This window comes from Theropithecus gelada, chromosome 11 (genome assembly GCF_003255815.1).
Source record: "Theropithecus gelada isolate Dixy chromosome 11, Tgel_1.0, whole genome shotgun sequence".
Lineage (NCBI taxonomy): Eukaryota > Metazoa > Chordata > Mammalia > Primates > Cercopithecidae > Theropithecus > Theropithecus gelada.
The window spans coordinates 110,411,335-110,432,046 of record NC_037679.1 but is presented as its reverse complement, the minus strand read 5'-3'; the positions used below and the strand labels follow the sequence as shown (position 1 = coordinate 110,432,046).

Genomic DNA, 20,712 nt, shown 5'->3' with positions numbered 1-20,712 from the left:
GACAGTCTGTTTCCATGCATTTCATGCCATTCTCATTTCCATTCCAGTCTCATTTATATTTAGGTTCTTCTGAATCTGCCTCTCTGGGCCTAAGAACTCCTGTGTCCTGAAAGAGTCAGTTTCTCAGTCTTCAAAATAGAAGGACTCATCTACCTGACGTTAATTCAATAAGGATCTCTCAGCCTTGTTTAAACCACAGAGGCTTTCGATGTACATAAAAATCTTATGACCTACCGCCTCTATCAACATGCCCAAGACAGTGCATCTTACAGATGTTCCCGCCTATTAAGAAGATTCTATGTCATGTAGTATTATATAAAAATATAAAGTTTTGTCCAATATAATACAGATTCAATATCTATATAAACATAACGTTTGCCCTTGCTACAGTAATTCTGGTAAAAATCTACCTCACTCCAGTTTAATTTGAGAGTCACTGAACCCTGCCGCCAAAACTCCCATCATTGCCCTAGATGATGACTCTATAAGAAATACAGATAAATATCTTCCAGTTTCAGTGGATCTTGAACTGCTTGTGATAGAGTTGGCTTAGGATAGGTGAGGACAGAATGAGGCCTGAATGAAGGGAGATGGTGGTATTTCAAAAAGTAACAATGTTATCCGATTACTAAGCATTCACAATGGTTAGTACTGGTGATGGGTGTGTGTGTATGTGTACACAGATCTGCATGCAGATACAAAGGTAACCACAATCTTTGTTTTCAAATTAAGTAGCAGAAACATGAAAACAAACCCATCCTATTCCTCACAGGAATAGCGTTAAGGCAAGCTGTACAATTCCACCTGTGTCCCATCAGAAGTTAAAGTCACTTAGCGCACAGACTTTACTCTAGAGCCAATTCTGTCTTACAGTCAGGTGGGGAATCCTCGATGGAGGAGAGACCAGACTAGTAAATAGCTTTCCCCTTCATCCATCCTCCTTCACAAGAGCAGTTTCACTAATAAATCCCCCTGTATCTAAAGCTTCTCTTGTGAGTAAAAGTATAGTTAGAAACTATTCTAAATTGTTTTTACAACTTATACTTAAATTTAGAAACTAAACTGGGTAATCCCTAAACTTTTTCACTTTTCGTTAAGTGTGTTCTGCTCATATACATAGTTCCTATACCTCTGAGAATATAAAATTTAAATGTCCTTTTCCCCTAATAATTGTCTACTAATGAATATCAAATATTAATAGCTAAATGGATAACTGCTACAATAACCACCATCCGTTCTGCTTCTGCTCAGAGAAGCATTACCAAGTGAGAAGAAAATTTGAGAAAACAATGGAAGACGTGATAATGGTTCAACAAAGATCTGATCCAAAACTAGGAGGAACTCAGTTATCTGAATCTTTATGATTGAGAGATTACTGAAATAATTTACACATGGGAAACACTTAATGGCTTAAAATATACTTTTTTCAAAGGCTTCACATACAGAAAAGCATATGACCTTAAAAAATCTTGTAAAGTTTGAGAAACTGCAGATCAGACAGTGTAAGCCAGTTGCCCAAATAGAGAGAGCAGGGTGTGTGTGTGTGTGTGTGTGTGTGTGTGTATGTGCGTGTTCATGCAGGCAGAGCCAACTCATGGGTTTCAGACTTTTCCCTCTTGAGCTCATGGTCTTTTCTATTAATTACACCACAAAGAGTTCCTAAGGCCAAGATCCACAGTATGCAAAGCTGCTTTTTAACATTAGGAAAAGAAGTAAAAAGAAACTTGTATGAAATTCTACATAGTCAATTGTCTAATAGGTTTTGTTTATGGACTTCAGAGTTACTCAAACTATGAAACCTAAAATACAACGCAGTGACTTTTCTCGAATGGCACATCTAAATGAACGATTCACAAATGCCATTCAAAGTACTGTTTAAGAAATACATATTTAAAATTAAAATGCATCAAAAGATATGAAAATCAAAAACTAATATAAATTAGATGGATGGCATATATAAGAAAAATACTGATATTTTAAAAGCTCACCCTTTATTATAGAGACTTAAGTACACATTCCATGTAAGACCAAAAAAAAATCTAAATTTGTGTGATTTACGTGCTACATATTTATATGTAGAAACCAAACAACATATCGGGGTGCTAAATCTATTAAGTGAAAATTTGTAGGGGGACAGGATATGCATACAGTCTCAAGTTATGACCCCACATATGATTATAAAAATAAAAGGATCCCTTTAAAATGGACAGATTTGGCTGACACTGCCTTACTAAATTGATCAAATTTAATATCACCAATAACAGGGCAAACTGATATCATATGCCTGTTGATGTTTTATAATGTGAAGGACACACCACCAAAAATGGTTAATCTGAATCTAAGAATGAGAAAATCCTAGATAAAACAAATCCAGATTAAGGGTCATTCTGTAAAACAACTTGTTTGTACTCTTCAAAAAATGCCAAGGTTAGACAAAAGCAAAAGTAAGTGAAAGAATTCTCTGATTTAAGTGAAAGCCAAACAGAAATGATAACAGAAGGCAATGTTTGGTCTTGGATTCCTGGATCCAAAATAAAGCAGTTATAAAGAATATTGCTGAGGAAATTGGAAAAATTGGAATAAAGACTATGTATATGAAATACTATTATATTAATACTAAATGTCTTGGGTGTAAGAATGGTACTGTGGTTATTTGGAGAATGCCTTGTTCATAAGAAAAACGTGCTGAAGTATTAAAGAGTGACGTGCCATGATATCTGCCACTTACTCTCAGATGTTTCAGAGAAAAAGAAAACAGAGAGAGAAGAAAAGCAAATATGCAAAATGTTAACAACTGGTGAGTCTAAGCGAATGGTATAGAGAGGTTCTTTGTACTATTTTTCAACTTTACCCTAGGGTTGAAACTTTTGAAAACAAAATACTGGGAAAAATAAAACGAAACAAAATCATTCTTTAAATTCTTTATTTCACGTCCGTTTCAGCAGTGTTGAAATATAGGTTTCTCATACACACAAATATTTTATAGATTCAGAAGTGAAGTGCTGCATGAATGTTACAAATCATAACATGATCCAAATGTATAAGAAAGTACTTTAAAAATCAGACAAAAGACTTAAGAATTATGATGCTAAATTTCTAATCCAAATCTAAAAACAAGAATAGAGGATATTGGCAATGCTAATATTCAAAACGGGTTTACCCCAGTTCGTAATTCCTCTGTTCCTCTCCTACCTAAAACCTAAGAAAGTATTCATTATAAATTGGAAGTAAATAATTCTTAAAAAACCAACTGGATAATGAGTTGGATGATTCTCTTTACAGGTACAATTTATTTTTCAGCAACCTGTAAGCCATGGAAAGAGTAACTCCATATCCAATAAAAAAACTCAAAGCTCTATTTGGCTGGGGAAGGGGTGTCAAATATGAAATGGTGTGGTAGATCCGTGCTCCGACAAAGAGTCTGAAGTGCAGGATGGCTGTAGAGAGGTCGGGACCACTCAAGGAATACAGGAGGCCAATTCCAAGAAATGGAACAATATTTTCAAGGTCATTCAGGTGGGCTCTGTGGAAAAAGATAACTGTTGAAGACACTAATTACAGAATAGTAGATATGTATCCTTTCTTCTCTCTCTTCTAAAAACGAAATCTGAGTACTCATGGATCCTTAAATTTCAAAGTAAGATTTATTTTTCTCTCTCAAATTATCTTGTTTCCTTACCCGCTTGACTTTTATTTAGAATCTCTCATTATTTTTGTTTCCTTTTACTTTTAGTGTATCTTTAAATATCACAGAAGGCATTTTGTAGTTCCTAGAATATCAAAACAACATCTATCTAATAGAACTCATTTCATTTTTGTAAATACAAGATACTTTTTTCCTACGAGGTTCATAACAATTAGCAATTCAAGAATCTTTTTATAAAAATTCTTTTTCCCAAAGGAAGAAAACCTTTTTGGTGTTGATGTTTCTTAAGACTCCTCCGTTGCTTCTGCTACTCTCCTAAATGATCATTGAGAGAATCCTTGCCAACCCAAACCACTAGGTTGCCAATAATTAATTTACCAATTTAATATAAAGAATCTCATGCTCTTATATCTAAATAACAGAATACATAACTAGCCTTTCAAATATAGTAAAATTTTGACTAACTTATCTTCCAAATGCCAAATAAATTTGTTAAGAATGATGGTGCAAAACTACAAAGGACACACAAAAAGTGAGACAGGTGAAAGAGAGAAAGAGAGAGAGAATTTCCTAAATGTTTTCTTTGTAACAGAACTGGAAGAAAACAAAAAGCATGTTTTAGCCACAGTTTTGCTCCAAGTCATGGCATCTTGGGTTTCTCTGGCTAAGATGGAATACAAAACACTTCTACTATTGATTTGACATTTTTATTATTATTGGTGTTGTTGCTGTTGTTGTTTTTAGAAATGAGGTCTTGCTCTGTTGCTCAAGCTGAAGTACGGGGGCACAGTCACAGCTCACTGCAGCCTCAAACTCCTGAGTCTCAGCCTCATGAGTAGCTGGGACTACAGGCCTCGCCACCATGCCTGGCTTAATTTTTAAATTTTCTTTTTAGAGATGGGATCTTGCTATGTTGCCCAGTTTAGTCTTCAACACCTGGTCTCAAGCAGTCCTCCAGCCTCAGCCTCCCAAAACACTGGGTTTACAGGTGCAAGCCACCATGCCCAGCAACATTTTTGAAAATACTTAATTTTAAAATGTCATGTCCCTTAAGTCTACAGAATTAGAAATTGCTTTAGAATCTAGGATAGAAATGGAGAGTTTGATAGAGTTTGTCAGCTACTGATATGTATTTCAGAATGAAAACTATTTCTGCTTTACGTTACTCTCTTCTATAGCATAAACATATAATTATTACATATTGCCTGCTCAATGATCATCACTCTCCTCCTCTCCTTTCCTTTCTCCTGTTTTCCCTAGATTATCTCTAAGCTTGCCTCACAAAGACGATGACTACATAGAGACATGAAGAAGACAGCAGCAGCCCAGATAAGTAATCATTTGAAAAGGCTTCAATACAGAATAAAAGCAAAGAGAGGAAGGTGTGAATGTTCCTGTGCCCTGTCTTTCATGGAGCAATGCAAGTACTACTGAGAATGAGATGGGAAAGAAAAGACAGGAATATCATTTTCTATTAAAGGGCCCACTTTGTCAATGACACCAAGGGTATTTGTTTTTGTCCTCTGATTTCTCCTGCAGCATCAGAGACATACTCACCTCCAATCTTAGGCACGTTAGTGTCCTTCACAACATGCCAAAAGGACAGAAATTGTAAGGTTGAGGAAGAAACTATAAAAAGGAGACTCTGGAAAACAATGTCCACTTCTACGCCTGTGTTAAGCAATTGACACATGGAATGGAATGTTAAAGCAGAGAAGAAAGTCAAGGACAGTAAGAGGACCATGAGGATAGAGGGAAGGAAGGTCAGGGGCAGGCGTTCCTTTACTTTTCTAGCTCCTGCGTGTTTTTCTAGCCTCTTTCTCTTTATCTTATTCTCCCTTTTGAGCTCTCTTTCTCTTTCATCAAAATGTTCTCAAAGATAACACTCCTCATTATGCTAGTAAGACCTGTTTTCCACAGTCCCTCATACTTATGCCAATTTATGGTGTATTTTGTACTTCTTTTGAGACTGTTCCAGGCGTACGGTTCCGCAGCTCTCCCTGTGAGCATGTGCCGCAGTGCACTATCACCCTTCCGTCCCAACCCTCCCCTCTGCTCCAATGACAACTTCTTCCTGGAGCGGCAGCTTCCTTCATGTTAGCGCCATTTACCGACAGCTGCCAAAATCTATCACCGGGTGAACATCAGTCTTCCTAAGAGACCACTTTCTACCTGGGTCTATTACCCTTCTCCCCCATGATTATATTTTCCCATTTTTCTTTTTCCTTTGGACAGACATTCCCTGGCACACATTTGCTCTGTGACAGACCTTCCCAGCATCTCTGTGCTCTTGAGGCCACAGCCGCGCTTCCTACTCTCAGATCAGAATTACTTGGATCCCAGCATCCGCCTGACCTGGACAGACGTTGCTACATGCATCTGGGGATTGTCAGGCTGTGAACAACTACAAAAAGAGCTGCACAGCAGGCTTTTCCTGACGCCCTCATCTCAGCCAAAGCTCTTCACCCTCAGCACACAGCCATGTGTTCACATTCTCACAAAGCAATTTTCCCAAATTGACGAGACTTCTTCTCTCCTCTTCTTTCAAATCCTAATACTCTTCAAGATCTTCCTTTATGAAATATTCCTTGGAACTAATGGAACATGGCTTCATATCATTCTCCCATTTCTACAAGCATGTGGGTCTTACTGGGGGTGGGGGGCGGGGAACATTATAAACCCCTGAGGGTCAGGAACTCAGTCTTAAAGCTCTTTGATAGCATCTCAGGAGAAGAAATGACAGTGATACATACACAATAATATCTCCTTATATGTGTGTTCATACAGTGGGGCCACAAGGGACATCATCCAGTTCAACCCCTAGCCTACGTTCCAGTCTCCTGACAGAGTCTGCAGCAAGTGTCACTTAGATTCCATGGAACACTCTCAGTGAAGGGGTATTCTCTACCTTTAAAGGGAATATATTCTAAATGTCTCTCCTGTCCCTAAATACCAACCTCAAGCGTTTGTTTTGCCTTTCAGATGACTCCCTGTATTTCACCAGCTGGTCTGTCTGCCTTTCAACTTTCTTTTTATCTTTTTGTGTCGAATGTATATGGTATTGAATGCTTCCTAGACAACGTAAGAGAGTATTAAATAAATAAATAGGTCGAGTGCTTTCTAACCATCACGGTTTCTGCCTGTCTAGAACTTTCAGTCACATATCTTGGTATTTCAACACATATTACTTTAAGTTTTTAATGAATTGTTCCATATGTATATGTATTAATTTTCTCTATTGTTGCACACGGTAAAGCATACTTTTCACTGCATTTATAGCCCCATTCTGTCCCTGCCAAATACGCTAATCGTAACAGCTTTACAATTACTGAAGTAACGAGAGAGGTGAAAAAAAAAAAGGTCTAGCTTAAAAATCGAAAAGGAAGATTCTGGAAACACTCTCTCTGAAAAATATCTCCAAAAGTGTGTTATCAGGCACTTTTTCGATGAAACAGGTACTATCTCAAAAAGCATTTTGCAACTGGAAGCGCCACTCTGTTGGAGACGCTCTTCTCTTACTATGCTGAAAAGCCAGTGTCTCATCACGAGGGGGCGCTGTGCACACAGTCGCTGCACCTCCTCCAGGACGCGGAACCTTTTCAGAACTAGGGTCAATTGTTCTTCCTTACATTTATTTGCAACCTGACTAGCAGATCAATTTAGATAACGTCGTTCTCCTCTAAAAGTACAATCCCATGGGCAGGGAGTAAGGGTGGAAGGTCGGAAAGAATAGTAGGGAGGAATCTAAAATCTCCAAGTAAAATATCTTTTGTTACGCTTTCACACAGGAGACTGACTTGGATTTTCATTTCAATCTTACTAGTGCTACTGAGGGTCTAATTGCTTCTGATCACTTTCTAGTTCTGGGCAATTTTATAAATACAGGGCCATGACTAGCATCATGCAGGCGGCTGCCTGCTCTAAAAGGGGAAGTGCATAAAGGACCAGACAATACCAAACGGTTTCATGTCTCCTCACTGGTTTTGAAAACTTCAAGCTTCACTCACTTTTTTTCGATTTTATTTTTTTTCGTCTAACACATAATTTTCCCTTTAATATTGTTCTGCTATTGTTTGAAATGTCCACAGTGATTCCTTGTCCTGAAACTATTTTATATCTGTATTCTTGACACAACCCATTTTCAAGACTCACTGATTTACACAGCAGGGCTGCTGAATTAACAAGTATATAACTAAGTGAGACAGAAGGTGAAATTTTGTGCTAAGTATCTGCACAGACCTTTTCTTAGAAGAGAAACATTCTTGCTTGATGAATAGCTTGGGAGTAGAATGGTTTTGCATGAGCAAGAAGGTACTTTTAATTTTAGTGCTGAAAGGTTGAAGAGTCTGTGTGGCTAGAGGAGAGCCTCAAACATGGTGTAACACTGGGCGTTGCTTGAGTGAAGGAGGTACAGCTACGGGGCCTATTCCCGAAGAGAGGATGCTAAAGGTCATCGTTAGACAGAGAAATAACACACAACTTGAAATGTTTGTGTTGCCACAGTGTAAATGCCTCTGCACTTCCACTTACTCAAGTCTATTTTTAGCCACATTTTTTTTTTAGTTAATTTGTGAAAGGAACTGACTAAAGGGCTGGATTAACATCCAGCATAACCAACTACAGAATATGGAAACATGCATAGAAGTGGGAATCCAGATCCAGAGTTAACCTGGAGATGATATGCCGTAGGGGAATCTGCAGAAAACTTGGGAGGGGCTTCAGATTTTCACAGAGAATCACAAAACGGATAATGCAACCTAGGTGTCCATCAATACGAATTGGATAAAGACAATGTGGTAGCATACACCATGGAATACTACGAAGCTGTAAAAAAAAAAAAGAATGAAATTGGGTCAGGCACGGTGGCTTACACCTGTAATCCCAGCACTTTGGGAGGCCAAGGTGGGTGGATCACCTGAGGTCAGGAGTTCAAGATCAGCCTGGCCAGCATGGTGAAACCCAGCCTCTACTAAAACTACAAAAAATTAGCTGGGCATGGTGGTACATGCCTGTAGTCCCAGCTACTCAGGGAGGCTGAGGCAGGAGAATGGTTTAAACCCAGGAGAAGAAGGTTGCAGTGAGCCGAGATCATGCCATTGCACTCCAGCCTAGGTGACAGAATGAGACTCCATCTCAAAACAAAAAGAGAGAGAATGAAATCATGTCCTTTGCAGCAACATGGATGCAGCTGTAGGCAATTACCCTAAATAAATTAACACAGGAAAAGAAAAACAAATACCACAAGTTCTCACTTATAAGTGGGAGCTAAACATTGGGTACATAAACACAAAGATAGCAACAATAGATATTGGGGACTATTAGAGGGGGCAGAGAAGGGGAGACAAAGGTTGAAAAACTAACGTGTACTATGCTCACTACCTGGGTGATAGGAACAATCATACCCCAATGGTATCTTGGCTTATTGCTTTTCATTGTTCATTGAATTCCCAGTACATTAAAACATAATATCTAAAAAGAGATGGCAGTGGGGAGAGGGACAGAGAGAAAGAGGTTCCTACTCCTCCAGACTGTCAACATTCTTATTTTGAATCTTACACAAAAATACCTAATTCTTCAACCTTTTACATGAGTTGACAGTCTCTCCTATGGAGATGATAAAACTGTAAGAATCTACTGTTCCCATTTTACCTCCTCCCTGCCATTACTTTTGATACATCCCTATATAAAGCAATGTCATTAACTCCAAGAAAGTACAGATAAAAGTACAGTATTGCAAAATTGGCAATACATACAATTGCAATGATACTTGGAGACTTTCAGATGTCCAGTTTTCTGTAATTGTCATGTGGAGTAGGTAAGAGGCCTCACTTTTTTTGTTCAGTCTCCAAGACCCTGAGGCATCTTCACTGAGCTCCTTGCCAAAATTGTTTCATAAAGTAAGTAATTTCAAGAGACACTGGTTTACCTGCGTACACGTTCTACTCTGTCATCTGTTCGAAGATACTTCTTGGCATTTTCTCCTTTGCCAAATGTTACACAGTCTTCTGGATTGGCAAAAACCTATTCCAAATACCAAGAAAAAGAAACTTATTTCAAATACTGGCCAGGAGTAATAGCTCACACCTGTAATTCCAGCACTTTGTGAGGCTGAGGCAGGACTGCTTGAGCCCAAGAATTCAAGACCAGCCTGGGCAACATAGGGAGCCCCTGTATCTACAAAAATTTGTTTTAAATAGCTGGGCATGGTGGTGGGCCACATGCCTGCAGTCCTAGCTACTCAGGAGGTTGTAGTGGGAGGATCACTTGAACCTGAGAGGTTGAGGCTGCAGTGAACTGTGATTGCACCACTACAATCTAGTCTGGGTGACAGAGCAAGACCCTGTCTCAAAAAAAAGAAAACAAACCAGCGAATAACATGGGGATATTCTACCTAGTAAGTTATTTGCATTTTAGTGGAAGAAATATAGACATCCAGGTTGGCCCATTTGGAGCAATAAATCAAACACAAGAGGAGAAGAAGGCATCTAGAGTTAAAACTGAATTTTTATTAACAATGCAAAGTTGTAAAAAGAGAAGCATAAACAAGAACTCGAACAAAAACCAGTGAATAAAAACAGTGAAAAGGAAGCAAATATGGGGAAAGGCATAATTCTAAGTCATCATTGACCATTACTATGGTTCACTGGTATCTTTTTCACAGTGATGTTGACGTACCTTCCCTCAAGTGTATTAACATTTCCAAGTGATTGGCTCATCTGAAAGTAATATGTTTACCTGCCAACGGTTCTGGAGAACCAGCAAGAAGCATAAAAGAGTAAGGGATGGGAAAGGTGTCTTGTACTTTGTCAGAATATGTGTACCTCTTTTCTTTTTCTAAAGCAGATAAAACTTTTGGCTGAAGAATACTGTATAATGGAATTTGAGAAGCTGAATTGCATTCCTGGGAATAAGACGTACACATTCATGTATTTCTTCCTGCAATTATTATGCTCTTTGAAATAGCTTCCCCATCCCTTGAAACTTGAAATCTGCATTTAAAAAATATTTAAGCATGAGCCACTATTTAATAATTTATGGCAGAGAAAAACACAAACTACAAAATTAATCTCATATGTTTTCTATTTTTTCTTAATAGGATGTGAACATTATATTAGAGATAAAGATGTTGAGAACTGATGCACAGGGCTGGGATACTGCTCATCAGTTTTCCTCAACATCTTTATCTGGAATAAGTATTCCAGATAAGGTTCTTAAGGTCAGGCCTGTCTGTCTTGTTCAGCATAGTGCTCCCCTAAATAACTGCCTGGCACACACTAGATGTACAATAAATATATGTTGAATATAGAAATAAATGTATTACAATGGAAAGAGCATGAGATTGGATTTCATGCAATTTCAGTTTGAATCTCAGTTTCACTCTTTCTTTGTATGTAACCTTGGGTAAGCTATTGCTAAGGACTGAATGTTTGTGGCCCCCCCAGATTTGTATGTTAAAGTCTACTGTTCAATGTGATAGTATCTGGGATATGAGGCCTTTGGGAGGTAATTAGGTCAAGAGAGTGGAGTCCTCATGAATGGGATTAAAGTCTTTACAAGAAGAGGAAGGAGAGAGTTTGCTTCCTTCTCTCTCTCTCTCTGCTCTGCCAGTGTGAGGATAAAATGAAAAGATGGCCATCTGCAAGTCAGGAACTGGGCCCTTACTGAACACCAGATCTGCTGGCATCTTGATTTTGGACTCACCAGACTCCAGAACTGTGAGACAAATGTTTGTTGCTTAAGCCACCCAGTCTATGGCATTTCGTAAGAGCAGCCCAAAGGGACTCAGACAGCTACTTACCCTCTAAGTTCCCCTTCTATATAATGGAAAGACAAATCCTCATTTCACCTGACAATGCTAACAATTGTGTAAAATGACTCCATGACCAAGTACACATAAAAAGCATTGTGGCTCCCAGCACTCTACAAATGTGAATTCCCTTCGTCTTTTCTTATGAGACAGGGTACATTTCCTTGATGACATTCTGTTCCTAGGAGTCAGTGTGGACCTGGAAGCAGACAGCCACTTTGTTGCCTGATGCTGCAACACATCAGCCAGTGACAGACTTAACCATGTGGGCATGTGCCCTCCATTAAAATGCAAACATCCTTCCATTATACCGCAAAGTAGTAGGCCAGGCCCACGCCTGTAATCCTAGCACTTTGGGAGGCCGAGGTGGGCGGATCACCTGAGATCAGGAGTTTCAGACCCGCCTGGCCGACATGGCGAAACCTCATCTCTACTAAAAATACAAAAATTAACTGGCCTGGTGATGCGTGCCTATAATCTCAGCTACTCGGGAGGCTGAGGCATGAGAATCACTTGAACCCGGGAGGCAGAGGTTGCAGTAAGCCGAGATCTTGCCACTGCACTCCAGCCTGGGCAACAGAATGAGACTCTGTCTCAAAAAAAAAAGATCGTAACAAGGAAACACCTTAGGGAAGACTGTGACCTCTGAATAAAATCAAGGCTCTAGAGGACAAAACTCAGGACAGGTCCTAAGAGAGAAACAGATGGTCTCCAGGAAGAAGTTGCTGAATGGGCACAGGGACTACACCAGTGAAAATATTTTAACTTTGCAAAGGGAGCCTTGCTCTACGTGCTTCAAGCAGGCATAAACCCTGTGGAATACAGAATATATGCTTCAGAATCTGTCTAACACCTTCCTCACATCTGCACTTAAAAAAAAAAAAGTCATTCTTATAATGCTGGGTAGAAATAGTATCCACTTAAAAAGTCAGAAGTACACAAAATTCAAAAGGTTCATATCATATGAGGCTCACTTTGAAAGTAAGAACTTTAATTCTCAGTCTTTTTCTTCTTTTTCTTTCTTCTTTTTTTTTACCAAAATCATACCCTTGACCTGTGCTAGCGCTGAAAATACCAGTTAACTGTCTGGAAAATGATTGTTTTCTAAACCCACATTGGCAAAATTAATTCCAAAATGTGAAAACTTTGATATTCCAGAATATCTCATCTGCCTTAGCATAATGACAAAAGGTAAAAGTCATTATGAAAAAACCATTTACTAGTTTCTAGGAGAAAGCGACTGTTCCATAAATACATCAGATCCATCTGTGCCAAACGATTGCATACTTCACTTACAGCATAAAACAGTGTGATATTGGGCTTTACCAAAAATTAAAAAAGGAAATTAAGAAAACTGCTCTCCAGAATTCCAACTCCTAAAAGTAAGAAAATAATACCTCCAAATTTCTTACCTTTCTTGTCATTCTATAGAATGCAGTTGTAGCACTCATAAGCATCATTTTTGAAAGAATAATTGTTGCATAGGAGGCAAAAGCCATGAATACTTCATCGTCCATTATCCGGGTGAGGTCAACCATTTTTTCAATTTTGGTCTGGACTCTGAAAAAGACTTAAATAAAATGAGAAAAAGCAGACATAAATACCCAAAATAACTGGAAGATCATTTGATGTTCTTATATTGCAGCATTAACTATACTGTTCTTAAAAATATCTTGGACTATTTGCAGAAGAAATGATCGTTTAGTTTCTAAAATATCAAAGTAAATAGGGGCTGAATGCAGTGGCTTATACCTGTAATCCCAGCACTTTGGGAGGCCGAGGCAGGTGGATCACTTGAGGTCGGGAGTTTGAGACCAGCCTGGCCAACATGGTGAAACTCCATCTCTACTAAAAATACAAAAATTAGCCAGACGCAGTGGCGTGTGCCTGTAATCCCAGCTACTTGGGAGACTGAGGCAAGAGAATTGCTTAAATTCAGGAGGCGGAGGTTGCACTGAGCCAAGATAGGGCCACTGCACTCCAGTCTGGGCGACAGAGAGAGCCTCTGTCTCAAAAAAAAAAAAAAAAAAAAAGTAAACAGTGTTATATTTTATCCAGTTCTATATTATTAAGTTTGAAGACATCAAACAAGTACTACTTGAAAAAAAGGGTGCAGTATAGGCAAAAATAAATAGCAAAAATGCCCTAAACATAGACTAACATCACATACTTGCATTGAGATTAACTGTAAGTAAGTTGAAAGCAAAAGACCAGAGGTCATAGACTGATCTCTTTGGAAATGTCAAACTATGTATCTAGTAGCAGCACTGAACTTAGGAAAGCCTCAGTTCTTATACATCCTGCTTTGGAGATCCAACTTACAACTTGTTGTCATTTTAGTAGTATTCAAAACTGTAGACTTCAGGATCTGAATTCCAGTCCCACCATTTAGCTATTAACCTTGCTTGAGGGATTCAGTCTCTGAGACTAAATATCTTCATTCTCAAAAATCAAAATAGTAGGCCTGGGGCTGTGGCTCATGCCTGTAATCCCAACACTTTGGGAGGCTGAGGTGAGTGGATCATGAGGTCAGGAGATCAAGACCATCCTAACACGGTGAAACCCCATCTCCACTAATAATACAAAAAATTAGCCGGGCGTGGTGGTGGGTGGCTGTAGACCCAGCTACTCGGGAGGCTGAGGCTGGAGAATGGCATGAACCCAGGAGGTGGAGCTTGCAGTGAGCTGAGATCACGTCACTGCACTCCAGCCTGGGCGACAGAGCAAGACTCCGTCCCAAAAATAAATAAATAAATAAATAATCAATCGAAATAGTAATAGTTTCTCACTTAATGGGTTGTTGTTTAATGCAATTGAGATAAAATATGGACTGGCCCAAGAAAAACCCTCAAAAAAGTTTATGATATCCTCATCATGATTATCATCATGATCACCGTCATCATCAATTCCAAGACAAGTGAAGAAGGAGAAGGAGGATAATGGAAACATCAAAAAAACAGGCTTGCAAATGCAAGGTGAGGAATTACCATTTATGGTACTTTCATCAGTGTAATAGGGAAGGAGAATTAGCTTTTCGTGATCCTCGAGTCATTTCACATTCCAAAGTTACATTCAACTAAAAGCTGTTGAGTAGAGGAATGTAGCTGTGTCTGGAGTTGGAAGTACAATTGGGAATGTGCTGAAGAGGAAAGCCAAGACACGTTGGTGATACTGAAGTCAACACAGGTAGGAATTTAGGGTAAAGTTTAAAATGTAAATTTCCAGTCCTCTGACGTTATTCTTTGTAACCTCCTCTTGTTCTTTCATCAGCCCTGCTATCTACTTCTCTCTCTTCCACAGAAACACACATCTTTTCTCAGACCCAAGCTTAGATGCTATTTATCCTGCTTAGCAGGATATATGCTTAGCATATAGTACTATCTCTTCTAGATGATGTCCATTCCTGCCTTTAAAGTTCAACCCCTGCAATGTGTCCTTATTAGCCTGACATCTATCAGATGCAATCTTTCTATCCATCTTACCAGGAATCTATACATTTATATGTATCATTATTGGTCATATAGCCATGTTTGTGTTGCTGGTGAATGTCATTAAAAACCATATACATATATTTAGCTTTATTAGAGTTTGCTATGTGTTCAACTATACTATCTACATTATGTACACTTTCATCACCCTTGTTAATCTATTACAATTGTCATAACTATACCCATTTCAAAAGAAGAAAAAGGAAATTCGAGTTGTTAAGCTGCCAAGCTGGGACACGAACACCCCATACACTTACTACACTATACCCTCTCTTTCAAGAGACTTGATTAATTCTGCTCTTGACTCTTTAATTCTGCTTAATTCTAATTCAATTGACATTAAGTGAATGCCTACTCTGTGGCTGGCACAAGTAGGCACCCCTTATATCTGTCATCTTCTTTCTTTTTCCAGTTATGTGGTGAGGTAGGTATTATCATTCCCATTTTTCAGATGAAGAAATCAAAGCTACTTAAGTAACCCCTATTTGTGTTTTCCTTCCTTTTCTTGAGATGGCGTCTCACTCTGTCACCCAGGCTGGAGTGCAGTGGTGCAATCTTGGCTCACCGCAACCTCTGCCTTCTGGGTTCAAGCCATTCTCCTGCCTCATCCTCCCAAGTAGCTGGGATTACAGATGCCCACCACCACACCTGGCTAACTTTTGTATTTTTAGTAGAGACGGGTTTCACTATATTTGTCAGGCTGGTCTTGAACTCCTGACCTCAGGTGATCTGCCCGCCTCCGCCTCCCAAAGTGCTGGGATTACAGGCATGAGCCACCATGCCCGGCCCCCCATTTTTGTTTTCTTAGACTAAAAATGTATGGCTTGGATTTAGGCAAACAGAAACTACATGTGCAAGGTTTTTAAAAAATCCCCTAGATAGCAAATTAATCAACCTCCACAAGTCTCTAGTCTTGAAAGCACAGTATGTTAGATGAGCTCCCAGTGCAAGATAATATTTTCAGTAACATTTAATGTGTCCGCTTTTGTTCTAGTATTGAAGGGGTGAAAGTCATGAATAAACTGCACTGTCTTTCAGAGTGTAGGTAAAGTAATTAGCTTAATAAAGGATCCCTAAGTCCCAGGCCTCTGTACAGAGATCTGAAGAAATACAGCAAGCATGTGAAGTTTTTTAAAATTAAGGTAAGTGTATCAAATAGAAACTTGCTACTTAACAATAATTTTAAAACTAAATCATTCTCTGTAGGCCTCTACACATGTTCCCAGAATGAAATTTATTTATTGATGCCACAAAAGTCCAGAGAACTTTTTTTCCCCCCCTCAGTGAAATTGGTATTGAAAGAGTAGAGAAAAAAATGGCAGCCTCCCAGGACTGTTGGTAGGAAAGTACATAAAGAAGTCAGTGGCTGGGAAAAAGGGCAATGGGAGGCCTTTTCTTTAAAAATGGACAACACACAGCGCACTTCACACAGAGTTTCTCAATCATGAAGAATGTGGCTTAACTCCTAAAGTCTGTGGTTTTGGGAGACAGGCCAGCACCAAGCTTCTGACACACACCTGTTGAGTCAATGAACCATCTCTCCAGGGTAGCATCTTCCACTTCACAGTACCCGAGAGCCAGGTAATGAGCAGTAAAGGTAAGAACGTTAAGAAATAGTAGTTGTTTATGGCATGGATTAAGGCAATGCTGGTGTAAACTTTTTTTTCCCCCAAAGCTGATTTATCAATAAATTGCCATGAGTTTGCTGCACAAAACTGGAGCCGTTATCATGGTTGGCTCTGCAGTCAAAACAAAATTACTGAAAGCCTTTTACCAGGAAAGGTTGTCAGAAGAGAGAAGAGTGGTCCAGTATAATAATAAATAACAGGATGAAATGTCAAGTGGTTTGAGGATTCAAGGAATGAAGGAGAAATAATCTAAGAAAAGTAAGCAGGGAAAAACACTAATTTGGTTATGAATTATAGAAAATATTTACAATGATGAATCATGTTTGCACAGTGGTTTGTTTGCTCATTGTATTCTCCATTCATTGGCCAGCATGGTAATACATATCTCCACCTCTCTTACCAGAGATCAGAGCTCTGTCCCCTAATGTGGAGGTGACTTCCTCATAAGAGGACATGGAGTAGAGTGTCAAGTATTCAAAACTCTGGAACTAGATTGGCATTCGGGTGGATCTCAACCTTGCCACTTAATAACTGTGACTTAACTTCTCTGGGACCTCTTCAACTTACCTGGAAAAGGAGGTGAATAAGAACTCCTATTTCACCAGATTCTTGTGAGTCTTAACTGAGTAAAGTTAAAAAAGTGGGGGCCGGGCGCGGTAGCTCACGCCTGTAATCCCAGCACTTTGGGAGGCCAAGGCGGGCAGATCACGAGGTCAGGAGATCGAGACCATCCTGGCTAACACGGTGAGACCCCGTCTCTACTAAAAATACAAAAAATTAGCCGGGCGCGGTGGCGGGTGCCTGTAGTCCCAGCTACTCAGGAGGCTGAGGCAGGAGAATGGCGTGAACCTGGGAGGCGGAGCTTGCAGTGAGCTGAGATCGCCCCACTGCACTCCAGCCTGGGCGACAGAGACTCCATCTCAAAAAAAAAAAAATAGTAATAATAATAATAATAAATTAAATAGAGATACAGATGCATGGGTATATATATATATATAAAATGTATAGTTTATGGGACATATCTGGCATTTGGAATGTTTAAACCTTTTTTGTTTTTTTTTTTTTTTTTTAGACTCTGCCTCACGAAAAGAAAAAGCGTTGGGACCCGTTAAATGCTGCGTGTTTGGTAAATAAAAATGCTCGACTTTGGCGCTGTTCTAGGCACTGAGGATTTTAGAATTTTCAAAAAGCTTTTCTATATTTTATCTCGCTTGACCTGAAAAACCCCAAGGTAGAGCCAATAACATCTTTTTCTACCTTTAGTATATAAGGAAATCGAGGCCCAGAAAGGTAGTGAGTAATATGACCCAAATTCACAGTGGAGAGACCAAGACTGCAACCTAGTTTCCTCAAGTGTTTAACTCTGGGCTACCCACCATCAAGGCTAAGAATTCTCAACAGCTCTGGTCTTCTGGAGGCCTTTCCTTGTCAAATCTCATTCCTGTTTTGTACCCCTCCCCCAAAACCCTGGTACTATCTATCAGAGAAGAATCTTCACTTCTCAGTTGAGGACCTCCCTTTCCCTTCATAGGCTTTTGGCCAAAATGAGCAAAGTTCTCTTCTTAGGATGAGGTGGCCAGCCTTTCTACATCAATATTGTGAAACACACGAATAATCTGGGCACACATCCCCAGGGCCATGACTCTGCAATTTTGTACCTTCTAAAACTAACAAACACTACACATGAAAGAAAGAAAAATGATAATTCGGTGGCCATGTTGCTGGCTACTTTAATCTGGAACTCTAAATTAATTCTAGCATTTCCTGAAGGCATTGTGGTGGCTGCAGACTCAGCCCGCTATGCGGTCTCATGCAAAGTGGGGTTCAGAGCCCAGGGGCTGGGGGTGAAATGCTGGTGCCTTTCGGGGGAGTGGTGGGGTATAAGGCCTTTCTCAGGAAACTGTGTTGACCTCCTTTTCCAATCTCAGGGATTAATACACAGCACTCTAAAACAAACGTGTAGAAAAATTGTACTTGTCTGCCACAGGGAGTAATATCCAAATTTGGCCTGATTTGCCTTTTTTTTTTTTTTTTTTTTTAATTACCAAAGATAATCAGCACACACAGCCCTCTTATTTTGGAAACAGAAGAAGACAACAAAGTCCAGTACTATCCTAAGGCCAAGGAGAGCATATGCAAAAGGTAGGTGTAGGCTGGGATTCGCAGCAGGCTGGGACCCCAAGAAAACTGGGCTTTAATGATTGCTGGCTGAGAGACCGCGGTGTCATACAGCAATGCTTGCTGGGCACCCACTCAGCACTCCCTGGGAAAGAAATCGGGGAGAGGAAATAGGGGAATATAAACGCGGAGCTCAGACTGCCACATTTCAAGAGAAGCAGAGTGACTAGAAGACTTACATGTACTCCTCTCTCCTCTGTCCCAGGCCAGCTAGAGCAATATATGAGACCTTAATTCCCGAAAAAAGAGCTCCCTTCTCCTTTTCTCCTTCCACATGGCTTCCTCCTCCAGACTGGGGAAGTGGGGCACAGGTGAGAACCCTCCCAGCGGGTTCACCCTTAGCTCTCCTGTCACTGGCTATAATATCACACAAAAATATTATCATCTAACCCACATCCTCCTGTTTCGATAGCTAACATTATTATTAGTATTATTATTTAGTATTACTTTAAAACTTGCTGATGTTTCTCCCATCAAAGTGAGCTCAGAAGAGTAAATCCCGTCTTACAATAGGCATAAAGGTCATTATGCCCATGAAAACTGAGACACCGCAGGCTTTTGCACTCTTGGGGAGAAGAGCAGTCGCTTAAACTACAGGCATTTCCTCCATTACTACAACTTGCACGTGCCTTTTCCTCCTTCCCCAGAGTTCAAGGGACCCTTTCAAAGAGGAGGCTACTTTGGCTTGAAAAGTTTGGAAATCATCACTCAAGCAGGAAAAGACTTATTCTCTCGTTTCAGTCTTGGAGTTCGAGAAATGGGAAAACTTACTCACACGGGGACAGAAACACAATTCCCTTTCAAAAGCGATCGATCGATTGAAAAGCTAAGGTTTAGCGGCTAAGTGGAGCCAAGGACTTTCGGGCTGGCAGAGATCCCCCCAAGTCTTCCATCTGCCACCCACCCTGGCCCTCCCTGCCCGCCACCCTCTGCACGCCGTCCCCTTCTCCCCTCCCAGTACGCACGGTGAGGCCGAGGAGGAGGAAGCTGCAAGCCTGTCCCGCCGCCGGGTCGCGCGCACTGCAGGGACTGTCGCCGCGCAGGCCGGACGCAGGCGCCGCCCCTCTGCAGTTAATCTCCTATTAATTAGTCCTCCCGCGTTTAAAGCCCGACCCCAACCTCGCCAAATCCCTCCTCTAAATCACCTGATTTCCCCGCCCAGAGTAACCAGCGTCTGCTGATTCCCTTTGAGCCCTTCTATTTGGCGCCCTTGGAAGCTCTGGTTCCTGAAATGCAAATTCCCCTAATCAGTGGGAAGGGGGACATTAGCCATTGTCTAGCAACTCTGAATCCTCGAACATTTCAGGATTGGGAGAGGGGAAGGAAGGGGAAGGCGGTTAACTTTCAGTTATCTGAAAACGATGAAAAAGATCACGCGGAGTTTTGAAAGTTTTTTTTAAAAACTTAAAAAAAGTTTTTTTCAAAAAAGTTAAAATCTCCACGGTAAAACTAATTGGCAGGCATTGAGAAAATTACCTTCCCTTAGACTTCACCTCCCCTGCACTGGTGGCAAGGCCTCCTTAAAAGGCTGACAATGACAGAATATAACCTTCAGTAAAGATCACTTGCTGTGTTCCAAATTCATGACACCAGACAACTTGCTTTGTCACGATGTCCCCTCCCGTTCAGGGTCCAGAATGAAATTGGAGGCAATTGTACTGAACCAGTTCATTACACAATCAGCTTAGTGTGTTTTTTTACAGGGAGGTTTAGAGGAATGTTTTGGGAAGCCGTAGATATTTAGTCTACTATCAATATCTAGATTAGGGATACTTCCAACCTTCCTAGTCCCCATAGTCCGCACAATATTTATGGATCTATCTTCCATGAGTTTATACGAGAAGTGCTTCAGGATTTCTGTTTTCAATCTATATTATTTCTCTTCTAGTGCTAAATCTCAGACACTCACCACCTGTTGCAATGTATACTTCCTTTTTTTTGCTCTTAATTTACTCCTTTAGGCTT

The 20,712-nt window shown here is 40.1% G+C and overlaps 1 protein-coding gene across 8 annotated transcripts; it reads right to left on the bottom strand.

The window, feature by feature from the left end:
• Nucleotides 1-388: 388 nt before the first annotated feature.
• On the bottom strand, nucleotides 389-20,353 carry MGST1 (microsomal glutathione S-transferase 1). Of its 8 annotated transcripts, XR_003121709.1 has the most exons (5): nucleotides 19,713-19,898; nucleotides 12,866-13,013; nucleotides 9,573-9,667; nucleotides 3,116-3,523; nucleotides 389-414 (listed from the first exon to the last, which is right to left on the bottom strand). XR_003121709.1 is itself a non-coding variant. In XM_025400875.1 (4 exons), the coding sequence occupies exons 2-4, from the start codon at nucleotides 12,989-12,991 to the stop codon at nucleotides 3,277-3,279; spliced, it is 468 nt and encodes a 155-aa protein (XP_025256660.1). In that variant the 5' UTR covers nucleotides 12,992-13,013; nucleotides 20,317-20,353; the 3' UTR covers nucleotides 2,907-3,276. The 8 variants fall into 8 exon arrangements, 7 of the variants coding, with proteins under 7 accessions (XP_025256660.1, XP_025256655.1, XP_025256654.1 ...); XM_025400875.1 differs by lacking the exons at nucleotides 389-414; nucleotides 19,713-19,898 and adding an exon at nucleotides 20,317-20,353 and having other exon boundaries at nucleotides 2,907-3,523; XM_025400870.1 differs by lacking the exon at nucleotides 389-414 and having other exon boundaries at nucleotides 2,907-3,523.
• Nucleotides 20,354-20,712: the final 359 nt, after the last annotated feature.

Bases quoted from the DNA above. Each gene is read 5' to 3' on its own strand.
- MGST1 (XM_025400875.1), bottom strand. From the start codon at position 12,991: ATGGTTGACCTCACCCGGATAATGGACGATGAAGTATTCATGGCTTTT. The intron at 9,668-12,865 runs GTAAGAAATTTG...TATTTGGAATAG, and splicing joins TCTATAGAATGACAAGAAAG to GTTTTTGCCAATCCAGAAGA. The intron at 3,524-9,572 runs GTAAACCAGTGT...CTTTTTCCACAG, and splicing joins AGAGTAGAACGTGTACGCAG to AGCCCACCTGAATGACCTTG.